The 14,448-nt window shown below is 47.9% G+C and overlaps 2 protein-coding genes across 3 annotated transcripts; one reads left to right on the plus strand and one right to left on the minus strand.

Annotated features, from left to right (window-relative positions):
• Positions 1–141: 141 nt before the first annotated feature.
• On the minus strand, positions 142–5,695 carry CDK2 (cyclin dependent kinase 2). 2 transcript variants are annotated; one of them, XM_024576293.3, is made up of 8 exons: positions 5,353–5,695; positions 4,570–4,647; positions 4,342–4,462; positions 3,543–3,713; positions 2,956–3,057; positions 2,156–2,299; positions 1,649–1,852; positions 142–1,356 (listed from the first exon to the last, which is right to left on the minus strand). In XM_024576293.3, exons 1-8 carry the CDS (start codon positions 5,466–5,468, stop codon positions 1,252–1,254), a joined length of 1,041 nt encoding a protein of 346 aa, XP_024432061.1. In that variant the 5' UTR covers positions 5,469–5,695; the 3' UTR covers positions 142–1,251. The 2 variants fall into 2 exon arrangements, with proteins under 2 accessions (XP_024432061.1, XP_045040693.1); XM_045184758.3 differs by lacking the exon at positions 2,156–2,299.
• A 742-nt stretch (positions 5,696–6,437) lies between these two features.
• PMEL (premelanosome protein) lies at positions 6,438–14,421 on the plus strand. The gene is made up of 11 exons (XM_024576308.3): positions 6,438–6,523; positions 8,944–9,054; positions 9,210–9,356; positions 10,080–10,214; positions 10,594–10,758; positions 11,009–11,689; positions 12,664–12,780; positions 13,015–13,099; positions 13,205–13,410; positions 13,510–13,597; positions 14,171–14,421. The coding sequence occupies exons 1-11, from the start codon at positions 6,448–6,450 to the stop codon at positions 14,310–14,312; spliced, it is 1,953 nt and encodes a 650-aa protein (XP_024432076.2). The 5' UTR covers positions 6,438–6,447; the 3' UTR covers positions 14,313–14,421.
• The last annotated feature ends 27 nt before the right edge of the window (positions 14,422–14,448 follow it).

A 14,448-nucleotide genomic window follows, 5' to 3' on the forward strand; every position in this document is an offset into this window, starting at 1 on the left:
CAGAAGTCAAAATGGGGTGGGGTGGGTAGTCCTGCACAGAGATTAGGAAAAGTGGGGGTCTGAAACCAATGATCAGATGTACACATTCATATTCTCTCACATCATTCTTTCAGTAAATAAGTACACAAAAGGAGAAAGATAAACTATAAAACTAGGAACATTTTTTAATGAATTACAAACTAAATTACAAATAATGTTAATAGCAAGAACATTCAAGGACAAGAGGTGGGAGAAAGGAGACAATCATAAAAAGAAAAACAATACTCTTTTTTTTAACATTTGCATTAGAAAACCTCAAGGTGCGCATGACAACAAATCCACCCACTCCCACTAAAAAACTATAACCTGAAATATAAATATAATTGTTCATTCTTTTAAAGAAATATTTCTCCCCCCATGCTCCCACTCAGTCACAGCCGTAAAAATGTGTCAGCATTCTCAAAATTATGTCTGAACTTTACTTCCACTCCTATGGGGGTGGCCTTCAGAGGACGATGTGCCCTGGCACCTGAAGAACTAAAGATCTTAAGAGAAAAATTTAAACGTCTTTCACTTGCCTCTTAAGGCTGTGATGAAGCACAATCCCTGTCCCAGGGCCTCCCAGACACCCTTTGCCTATAGGAGGGACAGACAAGGGCACTGGGGGCCATCATTTCTACTGCAGCCCCAACAGGATTGCAGAGGCTGGGAGTTTTGAGACACCTAGACTGTTAGGTGAGATCAAACACTAAAACTAGGGTATAAACTGGTTGGATCTAGTTTTTTTAACCTAATTCTTCAAACCAGGCTCTTCCTTATGTTTTTGTTTTGCTTGGTTTTCAACATTCCAATTTACTCCCCCTGCTATCAGGTGGTTTAACAAACACAGTGGCAGCAGGTTTGGGGCTTCTGTCATCCCAAATACAGGAAATAATAACTGCGGGGCTTTCAGAGATTGGGATGGCAAATCCTATGTGGGGGGGGGGGGGAGGAGAAAGAGAGTTTTTGTTTGTTTGTTTTTAAATACCAGCCCTCCTCAGCAATGACTATGTGAAGGGGTGGTAGAGGCTGACTTAAGTGCGTCTAATACTGAAGCTTCCTTCCATTTTTTTCCTTCCATGCCCTTGTATCCCCAGAGTTGGCTGGCTAAGAGGGGAAGGTGAGTGAGTGTTAAGGCAGCCAGACAAGACAGTGGGCACCCATAGCCCAGGGCCAAGCCAGATCAGGCTCCCACTGGAGGAGAGGGTGAGACTGGGGGCTTGAGGAAGGACATCAGAGTCGAAGGTGGGGTACTGGCTTGGTCACATCCTGGAAGAAAGGGTGAGTCAGAGCTGCCTTTGCTGAAATCCGCTTGTTGGGGTCGTAGTGCAGCATTTGCTGGAGGGAGAGATGTATAATGACTTCAGTGATGTGATGGACTAAATGGGCAGCAAGTAAGTATTCCAAGAAAAAGGGAAACCAGAATTCATTTTACCCAAGGCAGACTTCTCCCATTTCCCTCCTCCCTATATCTGTCTGTTCAGTTGGTAGGTATGCCAACAGGGAGACAGAAGCAGGGGCAAGGGAAACACTGAGACCTAAAGTTCAGGGTCTTATACTTCCTTCATTCAGGAAAAGCCCTACGGTAGGGCAGGCAATGAGAAATGGAGAGCCCACCCCCGACTCTCACCGATAACAAGCTCCGTCCATCTTCATCCAGGGGAGGCACAACTTTGCTAAAATCTTGCCGGGCCCACTTGGGGAAACTTGGCTTATAATCAGGCATAGAAGTAACTCCAGGCCAAACCACCTCATCTGGGGTCCCCAGAGTCCGAAAGATCCGGAAGAGTTGGTCAATCTCAGAATCTCCAGGAAATAGGGCCCGGCGAGTCACCTGAAAATGGGGAAAGAGGAGAGGCCAAGACCCTCATTGACGTCAGTCAAGACTGCCGCCTGTACAATGGAGGTTCCCACAGGCAGTGGAAGGTCAACAGGGCCCCATGACTCCCTCCCCAGGGCCTTTCATGGGGTCAGTCACACAGAGCTTGAGACAATGAAGTCCCTTCATCTGTCTCCTCGCCCCCTCCTTCCTTCCCCCAACCATGGCTTTGCAGATCCCCAAGGCTGGGTGGGGCTGGGAGGGGGTGAATGTCTGGGGTGCCACTGACATGTAGCAAAGGGATCCCAAGCCACTCACGGGGTGTGGGGTAGACACTGCGGTCATCCCCCCTCCTTGTGATGCAGCCACTTCTAGATAGGAGCACAGCGGGCAGAGACTGTGTCTTCCATTTCTTCTGTGTTCCCCACAGCACTTAGCATGGTGCTGGGTACACACTAGGTGCTTAACAAATATTTTTTGATGAATTGAGAGAGGAATATGGGCAATTGTAAGGTAATGCACTGGGGGATAAATGCACATTATATATATAGGCTAATGGTCTCCAAGCCCCCAGTTACAACCCAGAGAGAGGACCATAAAACATATCACTGATTTGACTTAAAAACTCAGCCCACTCCATTGTATATTTAAGGGGATGCAATTTCACATATAAATAAGGCTGGGCCTCAGGGATCCTTCAGTCTGAAGAGCCAGCGGCTTGGGAGGGGACAAGATCTAAGTCTGCAATTTAAAGATGTGGGTAAGCTGTATACAGGCAGCTTCACTGCATCCCTTACAACCTACAATAAAGTATCCAGGGCAAATGGAACTCATTCTACCAAATATATGCAGACTAAAGCTAAAGCAGCTGCAGAAATGATTTAGCTCAATTTGGGGATAAGAGATGTAAAAGGATGCTAAGGCTACTTGAGAATAACCTAACACTGTGGCTGACATCAGGGACAACAGTCCTATCCTTTCCCCACCACCCCCGTAGGTGCTACTGTAGAGAAAGAACCCTGTGATAATAGAAGGGCCATGGGTGTGAGCCAAGAAAGTTCTGTTGTTCTTAAATGTGGGGAGGACTGGCTGGGTGGAACTCAGGCATGCCTCTGTACCATCTCAGCAAAGATGCAGCCCAGGCTCCAGATGTCCACAGCTGTGGAGTAGTATTTGCAGCCCAGAAGGATTTCAGGTGCTCGGTACCACAGGGTCACCACCTGGGGACAAAAATAGGAAGGGGGAGAGGTGGTGTATGGGGCATGGAAATTCCCACACCTCAGCTCCCCAGCACTACTCTCTGCCTCTTAACTAGCAGTTTCTTTCCCTCCATCCTTCCCTTCCCTCTGATTTCCCCTAAGTAAAATGACTGCATACAACTTCTCAGCCCAGAATGAGCCTAGCCCATGACTCTGGGACCATAATTTCTGAACCTCCAACTTGTGACCTTCATTGAAAACTTGAGACAAGTGGTCATAATTTTAATGGTATGCCCTCCAGCTTTCCTGGCTTGGTAGCTATCAAAGCCCAGTTAGCCCTGCAGTACAAACTATGTGCATACTCTAAGTAAGACCTCTTGAGGTGTCAGAATTACTCTCCAATTAGTAAGAGAAAAACTGCTGTCTAAATATATTCAGTGACTTTGTGAATATCCTCGTTAACACCTCCCAGGAAGTTCAGGGAAGAAATGCGGAGAGGGACTGACCTCATGGGTGTAGGTACGAACAGGAACTCCAAAGGCTCTGGCTAGTCCAAAGTCTGCTAGCTTGATGGCCCCCTCAGCGTTGATGAGCAGATTCTGAGGTTTGAGGTCTCGGTGCAGGACCCGATGAGAATGGCAGAAAGCTAGGCCCTGGAGCAGCTGGAACAGGTAGCTCTGACAATGGAAGGAGACAGGACAGTGTTTATCACCTCCAAAACTCTACTTTACTGTGTTAGATTACAATTACAAGTTTATAAGCTATTTCTCTCATTGGACTGTCAGCCCGGTGAGGATAGGATACAGGTCTTACTCAGTTTTGCATCTCTTTTCCATATTCTATGCTACTACATTGAAGGTGTTCAAAATAAATTTGTATTGAATAAACCTTTGCTGATAGATTGAAAGTAACTCGGGGAGTAAACAAACCAGCCCTAAAACAGATAATAGAGATTCACTGGCTATTTCTCCCACCAAAGAGGTAAAAGGGCTTTTTTGTAGGAATGTACCAAGTGCTCTCAAGTCCCATTTATCTGAGTTTCATCTGACCTTCTACCTGAGCTGTTATGTTGACTCACTAGAGTTTCAACTTCTTTGATTCTTCTGTCCAGCCCTAGGGTTAATAAGCATAATGAGCAGTGAAAGAGCCACAAAAGAAAGGGGTGGGGATGGGGGAGGGGGTCGTGTGTGTAAGGGGATGAGGGCTGGGAAGGAAACCAAGATCACAAATCATCACTCAGTCTGATTGGCCTTCAGCCCCCTCCTCAAGACATGATGATGCTGGAGAAGAGTTGAGAAGGATTACCTTGATGAGGGGAAGAGGAATGCCAGTAAGAGCAGAGGCATCCATGAATTTCTTGAGATCCTGATGTAGAAACTCAAAAACCAGGTAGAGTTTATTTTCTGTGTGGATGACATCCAGCAGCCTAGGAAAGGGAGGTCCATGAACAGAGGTGAGGGAGAGAAACAGCCAGGCTACACAGACAGAAGGCATTCTCCTTCACTGTCAACCATCTTCCAGATACATACTCACTTGACAATATTAGGGTGGTTAAGCTCCTTAAGCAGAGAGATCTCTCGAATGGCAGTACTGGGTACACCCTCTGTCTCACTTGGAGAGATTGGGAAAACAGAGATGGTAATGGGATTACAAATATTCTTTTTTTCCCCAGCCCAGTCATTCTTTTTTCCCCCACGGAGACACCACCCCAGCATCTCCTAGGAAAGTGAAAGAAAATAAGGGTGCTGTAGTTCATTCATTCATGGGTGGACAGAGTGGCTTTTGGACATATTAAGGTCAATATATTTTCCCCCCTAAGGTAGATAAGTAAGGCTTCCTGGTGAAGAGGAAGAGAAGGTAACAGGAAAAAAAAAGGGGGGCGGGGAGTAGCAGTACCCAGCCTCCCTAGAGGGGCCAGTGAGGTTCAACTGCCATTCTTTTGAAAGGGAGAGAATTCTAAGGTGAGAGTGGGGCTGGGGCAGTGAGGAGGGCTCTTTATTCAGGAAGGTGCTCTTCACCAGTTCCCACAAAACCCAACTCCATGAAAAGCACTGGACCCCATTCAGAGGCCCCCTCCCTCCTCCTGACTGCCCATTTGGGGGCATCGCTCGGCTTTGGGGAGCAAGTTTCCCACGGATTCGACACTGTCCTATAATGAGGGAAACCCTCTACAGTCCTCCAACCCACTTCTCCACTTCAAAAGAAGTCCCTCCCTGCTACCTTCCGGTCCCTGGACGGCTACCCGCCTGTTAGGGTGGGGGCGGGGGGCACTCTAGGAGCTCCGAAGGTAGGAGTCCCGGTACTGAGGCCACTCACGTGTCCAGGCGGATTTTTTTAAGCGCCACCACTTCTCCCGTCAGCTTGTTTTTGGCTTTGTACACAACTCCGTACGTGCCCTCTCCGATCTTTTCCACTTTTTGGAAGTTCTCCATGAAGCGCTTGCAAGTCGGGGCAGCCGGCCCTGGAGGGGGCCTGGGAACCCTGCAGAAAGCGCGCCGGGTTCTCGGGGGCGGAGGAGGGGGAAACAGGGCCCGGCACCGCGGCCCCAGGTCCGGATGGAATGCAGTCTTAACCCCCAGCTCTTGTCAATTTGTCCAACTTGAAACAATGTTGCCGCCTCCTCCTGCAGTTCCCTACCACCACCAGAGGCCCCGCCTCTCCTTCCCGCGTTTCCCCGACTCCGCCCCCAGTCCTTTCTATTGGTCAACGTCAGGGCGGGAGAGGCGAACCCCGCGCCCCTCGCAGCAACTCCTTCGGCCCCGCGCAAGTTTGGTTCTGAGAAGCCTTAAGTCTAAGACAAGTTTCTGCCTGAATGGGGAGGCTGAACACCTCTTTCCAAACACCTGATTTGGGCTCGAATTTCCCACCTGTATCCTGAGTTTGTAGGTATTTCCTGATCTCGCCGTTTTCACAACCCTTAGGGAAAATGTGTATCGATCTGAGATTAAGTTCCACCTGGCCTACGCCGCCTCCTTTGAAAAGCAACAAACTGGGGGAATCTCATTGTAAAGGTTTCCTGGGCTTCTGAGGAGTCGTTGCCTCAGCCTCTCAGCCTACCTCGATACTGTCTCTCTGGTTTTGGAGGCAGGGTCTCTGTTTCTGTCTTTTTTGAGAGGTTCCTGGTTTGACTCAACAGATTGATTTTTCTGTCCCGTGATGAATTAATTGTGTGTGTCGGGTACGTGTTACGTACCTACCCTTAAGTCAATTCTTTCCGTCAAGATGAGAATGACCCAGCCAGTATCTGGGGACCAAGATCCCTTGTCATTTCTGCGTTTCTCCGGTCCTCCTGTCCCTCCCAGCCCTCCCCTGGAGGGAGAGGGGGAAGGGCTATGTAAATTAGCACCCCTTTCTTATATAGGGGCTTGTCCCTGCCCATCCAGCGCCTTTGGTTGCTGGAAGGAAGACAGGATGGGTATGGGGCCCAAAAAATGCTTTCTCCATGTGGCTGTGATGGGTGCTCTTCTGGCTGTAGGGACCACAGAAGGTGAGTGTGGGGCGTGTCAATATGGATAAGTGTGTATTTGGGTTTGCACACCTGCTCTGGTTTTTCCCCTCCCAATGGGAGATACCAGCAACACTTCAGGCTTCTCCCATCCACTTGATTTAGTGAGGACATGGGCACCTGAAGTCTCTCCCCACATGGAGATTTGGGATTGAACCTGAAAACAATCCCATCTGCTTGGAAGGGCAAGAGGATGGTGGGTCTTCGTTGCCATAATTCTGAGGCCCTCTGTGCAGCGAGCAGGAGTAGGGGCTCCAAGGGGGTGAAATGAGTGGGAGGCTCTTTTAGACGATGTCCCAGGCACTAGGGATAGGGTCTTTAAAGTGAGGAGTAAGAGAATGTGGTATTGGATAGAGAGGGTAAGGAGGCACCACCTCCCCTCTTTGGGGTGGGGATGGATGAACACAGGCCAAGCTTTTGTCCTGGGGCTGGAAGAGTCAGGCAGAGGGGTCTCAGCTGAGCATCACATGAAAGGGCTCTGGGGGATTGGGACCTCGTGACAGGAGCAGGGAGTGAGGGTGAGGGGTGGTGAAAGGGTCTGGAATGTCCCGTGCTGCTCTGAGGAGGGAGGGTTGGGAGTGAAGGAAGAATGAGGCATCTTATGATTCTCTTGCTCTAGTGATGGGATGCTAATGAAATGATTCCAGATCCTCCCCCAGCAGAATTAACTAGGTTTCCAGTACAAATTAGAAATGAAGTGAGGATAGTTTCTGCTGTGCTGAAATTACATACATCATATCCCAGTTTCTGCTTTCTCGCTCTAGATCCCTGGTTTCACAGACTTTGAGAAAATTCTTCTTGATCTGACTTTCCTCATTCATGCTGCTGTTTTAAATCTTTTTCTTTTACTATGTTCCTTAGTGTATTCTGGAATCATTCTATTCATACTTGCCTACTGGAGGCTCTTAAAAGACTGTGCTTACTTTATGGATCCTGATTTTTTTTATATCATAAGAAGCTATTTTTAGATATTAATGAAATTTTATATGGACTGGGTTTGATAATTTTGTCTAGTGTGAAATAATGCTAATTCAATAAAATATTCATTTTTTTAAACAGATGCATACTGAATTTGTAGGGTTAAAATAGCAAGATGTCTGGGATTAGTTTTTAAAGACTTTAGCTAAAATAAATAAATAAATAAATAAATAAATAAATAAATAAATACTTTAGCTAAAAACAAACAAACAGGAGACTTGACCTGGGGTGGTGAACACTAATATAATACACATATGATGTATTATAGAATTGTACACCTGATACCTATATAATTTTATTAACCAATGTCACCCCAATAAATTCAATTAAAAAAATTTAAAAGCAACAATGAAAAACCCAAACAACAATAACAAAGGATAGAAAAAGAAAATATGGCAAACATTGGCAGCTGTTGGATCTGGTTGAGGCATATAGCGATCCTTCCTATCCCTTTTTCTCAGACTACTCTCAGTCAGTTGCAATAATTTTGTCTGCTCTGTCCCCAAACTCAACCTTTGCCTACCTCTGACCCATCCTCCGCATTGCTTGCTACAGTGATCCTTCTAAAACACAAATCTGATCATATTCAAAACATTCTGAAGTGTGAATTTATGTATGAATTATAGCTCAACAAAACAAACAAAATCTTCTGAGGTGGCCTTGCCTACAGGATAAAGGCCAAACTCCTTCCCCTGGCACTCAGAGCCCCCGAACCGTCTTTTTGACCTCATCTATCACAGTGTGCATCGACCACATTGCTAGTAGTCCCCTCTCATGCCATGTGCTTCCATGCCTCTATGCATGCATCTACTCATGCTAGGCCTTCTGCCTGGAGTGTTTTATCCCACAGGCCAACTCCTCATTGAAGTCTTTCCTAATATGCCAGAGTGGAACTAATCTGTTTAGTCTGTCATTTTTAATATTTTTAAAAGATTTTATTTATTTATTTTTAGAGAGGGAAAGGAAGGGAGAACAGAGGGAGAGAAGCATTAATGTGTGGTTGCCTCTTGCGCTTCCCCTACTAGGGACCTGGCCTGCAACCCAGGCATGGGCCCTGACTGGGAATGGAACCAGCAACCCTTTGGTCCGCAGGCCAACACTCAACCCACTGAGTCACACCAGCCAGTCTGACATTTTGTCACACTTCATGCATGTCTGCTATGGCTCATAATAAACAGTGCCTTGAATTATAGTAATTTATGTATATGTATATTTCCTGTACTTTATCTTGAATTCCTTCAGGGTCATGTCTTATTTGTTTCTTAAGTCTTTTGTACCTAGCATCATGCCTGGTACATAGTGGGTATCCAGTAAATTAAAATGCACTTCGAATGTGTGAATGAATGGGGTGACATGGGACAGTATTATCACCTGAGAAAAGACTGAGTGAGGATCCTAGGGCCCTCATAGAACCTTCCTTTTAGGATCTAGAGACCAAGATTGGCTTGGTGTTTCAAGGCAGCTCAGAACTAAAGCCTGGAACAGGCAGCTGTATCCAGAGTGGACAGAAATCCAGGGAGCTGACTGCTGGAGAGGTGAGAACTTGGCAAATTCTGGTGAAGACCTGATGGGAATGGGGTGGGGAGAGGAACAAGAACTGGGTTGAACGTAGTTGGGGAAGAGAAGAAAGGGAAAGGTATATGGGGAAGGGAAGTCAAGGAGTCCCAGCTAATGCAAATACCCTTTCTAGGTGGCCAGGTATCCCTGAAGGTCAGTAATGATGGGCCTACACTGGTTGGGGCAAATACCTCCTTCTCTATCTCCCTGCACTTCCCTGAAAGCCAAAAAGTGCTGCCAAATGGGCAGGTCATCTGGGCCAATGACACCATCATCAATGGTGAGTACCTCTCTATTCCAGGCCCTCATTCCTAGGGCTCAGATTCAGCTCAGGGAATGCCCCTTTTCCCTTTTACTTTTTAAAAAACAAATTATTTATATATATATATATATATATATATATATATGGCATATATATACATATATATGGACTACTCATTGTAGAAACACTAGGAAACATAAATAAATAAAAAGGAAAAAATTATAATCCCCCAAATGAGGGACAGAAGACCCAGTGGATCTAGAAGTTAGATGGACTTAGATTTAAACTTGTTACTGGTATGTGACCCTGGACAAAGTACTTAACTGTTTTGTGCTTCCATTCCCTTATCCATAGAATGGAATGATACCTACCATGAAAGGTTGTTGTAAGGACTAAAATGTGATAATATATAAAGAATTTAGTTGCAAGGCCTCTCCTAGCCTATAGTAAAGGCTCAATAAATGTTAGTTGGTGCTGCTATTTTTATTCCACTAGCTAGAGCAAATCTCTCTAAACATTTTGCTATATGGCCTTCCAATATCTTTCCTATGTGAGTATATACATGTGAATCTTTAATTGTAGTTACCATTCTTCCTACTGCTACCCCAAATGGATTTTACCAAGGGGAATATACTTTGCAGCTGGGGAGTATTCCCAGAGCCCCTGTCTGAGAGCCACTGTTAGGGGTTTTGGTATACAGAAAGGAATGCCAGGGTTTGACAGTGACTGTCTACCTTTCAGGGAGCCAGGTGTGGGGAGGACAGCCAGTGTATCCCCAGGAACCTGATGATGCCTGCATCTTCCCTGATGGGAGGGCCTGCCCATCTGGCCCATGGTCTCGGAGGAGAAGATTTGTTTATATCTGGAAGACCGGGGGTGAGGGACTCCCTGCTCTGGCCTGTCATCTGCACTTGGATTTACCTCTTCCTACCTAATCTTCCCTTTTGGTTCTACCCTTTAAGCTCTGTGAGTTTCCCTGATCATTTTCCCTGTGGCTTCTTCCTTGTTTCGAGCACCAAGCCCCCTCCACCTCTATTATGGTTCTTTCTGGGAGCCCCTCCAGTTTTAGTCCCATTCCATGGAACCACACATTAGGACTCCTTTCCTGGGCCCCATATCACAGCCTTCCAAATATCATCTAAAACTACCATCCTAAATACATCTCCTGACCTTCCTTCTGTGGTGCCGTCTTTAATCAGTCTTCTTTGATCAGCAACCCCCACCCCTTCTCTGCTTTTCTTTCTGAAAACCTCAGGCCAATACTGGCAAGTTCTAGGGGGCCCTGTGTCTGGGCTGAGCATTGGGACAGACGCAGCAGCACTGGGCACACACACCATGGAAGTAACTGTTTACCACCGCCGCCGGGAGTCTGAGAGCTATGTGCCCCTTGCTCACTCCCGCTCAGCCTTCACCATTACTGGTAAGAATGTAGGCAGGGGCAAGGCCAATTTTAGGGCAGGAGAAGAAGGTGGAGAGGCTTGGCTGGACTGGAAGGGGAAAGAGGAAATGGTGTGTAACCTTAAAGGGGCAGAACTGGAAAAACCTGGGTAGAGGAATCTGGGGCTTGGAGCCAGGGTAGAGATAACTTGTCAGCTAGGGGGAGGGTGTGGCTATGAAAGGAGAAGCTGTGGCCCAGGTATGGCTCTCACTTTTTCTTGTTCCAACCCCAGACCAGGTGCCCTTCTCCGTGAGTGTGTCCCAGCTGCAAGCCTTGGATGGAGGGAACAAGCACTTCCTAAGAAATCAACCTCTGGTCTTTGCTCTCCAGCTCCATGACCCCAGTGGCTATTTGTCTGGGGCTGACCTCTCTTACACCTGGGACTTTGGAGACAGTACTGGGACCTTGATCTCTCGGGCACTTGTGGTCACTCACACTTACCTAGAGTCTGGCCCAGTCACTGCCCGGGTGGTGCTTCAGGCTGCCATTCCTCTCACCTCCTGCGGCTCCTCTCCAGTTCCAGGCACCACAGATGGGTATGTACCCACTGAAGAGGCCCCTGGCACCACAGCTGGGCTAGTGCCTACAGCAGAGGTTGTAGGTACTACACCTGGTCAGGTGCAAACTGAAGAGCCCTCTGGAACCACTGCTCTGCGGGTGCCAACCACAGAGGTCATAGGTACTATACCTGTGCAAGTGCCAACTGCAGAGGGAACAGGGACCACACTTACAGAGATGCCAACTGCACAGGCTATAGGTACGACCCCTGAAGTGTTAACTGCAGAGCCTTCTGAAACCACAGCTGTACAGGTAACAACCGCAGAGTTGGTGGAGACCACAGCGGGAGAGGTACTCACACCTGAGCCTGAGGGTCCAGATGCCAGCCCACTCATGCCTTCAGAAGGTCCTACAGGTAAGGGGGCCAGTGTGAATGAGATTTATTGAGCTGGGGCATTTGCTACTCAGAGCTAAAAGACTTATCCTGACCAGAGATGTTACCCAATCCTTTGCTTAGCAATGGGGTCTCCTCAGAGCCCTCACTGGTTTTAAAGCCCTCAAGATCCTCTTAATAACATGGAATAGATGTGGAGTTCAGGACGTCAGGGCCTTTGCCTAGGACCTAGGGAGAGAGCTTGTTGCTTCTCTATCCCTGAGGAGAGTGGCTCCCTGAGGGGCAGGCTAGGGAACAGACTGTGGTCATCTACATAACATTTATTATCTCACTTTCTGTTCAAGTGTAAATGCATAGACATCTTTTCCAGGTTCTAACACCGTTTCCCACCCCTGGGTTCTCTTCCCAAAGCAAGCCAGCCCGGGATGATGGTAGGAACACCGAAGAGGGAAGAGTGGCGACACTTAGATGAGTTAACCGTGTGGAGTGTCTAGCCCAGGACCTGGCACAGTGTCGGCTTTGATAAACATTTGTGACTTTTTTAATTTATTTTTTTTCTAAGAATTTTATTTACTTCTAGAGAGAAGGGAAGGGAGAGAGAATGAGAGGGAGAGAAACATCCATGTGTGGTGGCCTCTCACGTGTTCCCCACCTGAGACCTGGCCTGCAACCCAGGCATGTGCCCTGACTGGGAATCCAACCTGCAACTTTTTGGTTCGCAGGCCAGCGCGCAATCCACTGAGCCACAGCAGCCAAGATAACATTTGTGATTTTTTAAAACTCCAACTGCATCCCTATTTGTGTGACTCTGGGGCATCCACTTCTCCTTTAGGACCTCAGTTTCCTTATCTATAAAATGAGACTTCCCAGGTCTTGTGTGATTCCAAGCCTGGATCCAGTAGCTCTGGCTCCACCTGGAAACATGCCTGCTTGGCCTCTGTTTCCAAGTCAGTCATTGGTCTATTGACTTTGCCTCTTCATTCCTCTCCTGCCAGGCTCCCAGAGCCCCCTGCTGGATGGTACAGCCACCTTAATCCTGGTGAAGAGACAAGTCCTCTTGGATTGTGTTCTATATCGATACGGCTCCTTTTCCCTCACCCTGGACATTGTCCGTGAGTTTTGCCTACTGTGGGGGCTGGCAGAGTGAGGTGTGTGCTGCCTCAGGCTGCAAGTGCAAGCCTACTGTGGAAGGAGTTACTCACCTGGGCAAGGATACCCCAAACCCAGGTTTTTCATTTGAAGACATGGGGATGGCACTGGGGAAGCAGCCTAGGGATTTCCTGTCTGTGGGCTTCTGGGGAGTCCTGCTAGAGGAATCCCAGACTTAAAATCTTGCATCTTTGTAGAGGGTATCGAAAGTGCTGAGATCCTGCAGGCTGTTCCATCCAGTGAAGGAGATGCATTTGAGCTGACTGTGTCTTGTCAAGGCGGGTGAGTGTCCCAGTGGTGGTCCTGAGAACTCCTGGGTTGACTGTTAACCTGCTTTCTGGTGTGTAGTGTTCTTTCCCAGACCCTCTGACATGACACCTCTCCCAGGCTGCCCGAGGAAGCCTGTATGGACATATCATCACCAGGGTGCCAGCCCCCTGCCCAGCGGCTGTGTCAGCCAGTGCCACCCAGCCCAACCTGCCAGCTGGTTCTGCACCAGGCACTGAAGGGTGGCTCAGGGACCTACTGCCTCAATGTGTCTTTGGCTGATGCCAACAGTCTGGCAATGGTCAGCACCCAGCTTGTCATGCCTGGTAGGTACTTGGACAAGAGCAGGGATGAAGTGAGGGACTGGGCAGAGGCTATCTGGCAGGGAGCAGACACTGAAGCAGGGCCTGGGATTCTACTCACAGGTCAAGAAGCAGGCCTTGGGCAGGCTCCCCTGTTTGTGGGCGTCTTGTTGGTGTTGATGGCTATGGTGCTTGCATCTGTGATATACAGGTGAGGACCCCACCACCCAGCACATACCCCCTCATTCCTTATTACCACCACTCACTCTTCCTCAAGGGGAGAAGGAACCACTACTTTTGAGGAAGTATGGTGTCCAGGAAAGAGCCCAGACTTGGAAGTTAAACAAACATGGGCTGCAGTGTTGCTGGTGGGATCTTGGGGAAGTAGCTTAACTTTTCTGAGCCTGTGAAAAGTAGGAAAATTAAGGCTGTCCTGTCAGAATTAGAGATAGTGTGGATAAAGGACCTAGTTCTGAAGCAAGAATGGGATAATTGATGATATTGATGACTGCTGTCGGCCATATCGAGAGTAGAGGATGTTGGGTGAAGGGAAGAGGGCTGATCCCCTGGCCTGGAGTCCTCAAAACAGGGAAGCTCATAGTGACAGGGGAATGAACAGAGGTTACCATAGAAACAAGAGACGATGAGCCCTGTTGGTGAGAATGGGGAGGAGCTAGGATCAAGTCCAAGTAAACCTGGCATATAGGTGTCTCCTTTGCAGAAGCACCAACAGGCTGCCCTTGTCCATTGGTAACCAGTTTCCCCCTTCTCCACCCAATATCAGGCGCAGACTTATGAAGCAGGGCTCTACTGTCTCCCTCCCCCAGCTGCCACACAGTAGCACCCACTGGCTGCGTCTGCCCCGGGTCTTCCACTCTTACTCCGTTGGTGAGAGCAGCCCCCTCCTCAGCGGACAGCAGGTCTGAGCCCTCTCATGTGATACCACAATTTATCCAGGATGGCCAGCAATGCCTACCTTTTCTCCAATCTCCTCTTGGAGACTACCATTACCTGAAATAAATACTCAGAACCTGATGCTGTTTTTTCTTGATTCTTGGGAGA

The sequence above is a fragment of the Desmodus rotundus genome, chromosome 3 (genome assembly GCF_022682495.2).
Source record: "Desmodus rotundus isolate HL8 chromosome 3, HLdesRot8A.1, whole genome shotgun sequence".
Taxonomy (NCBI): domain Eukaryota; kingdom Metazoa; phylum Chordata; class Mammalia; order Chiroptera; family Phyllostomidae; genus Desmodus; species Desmodus rotundus.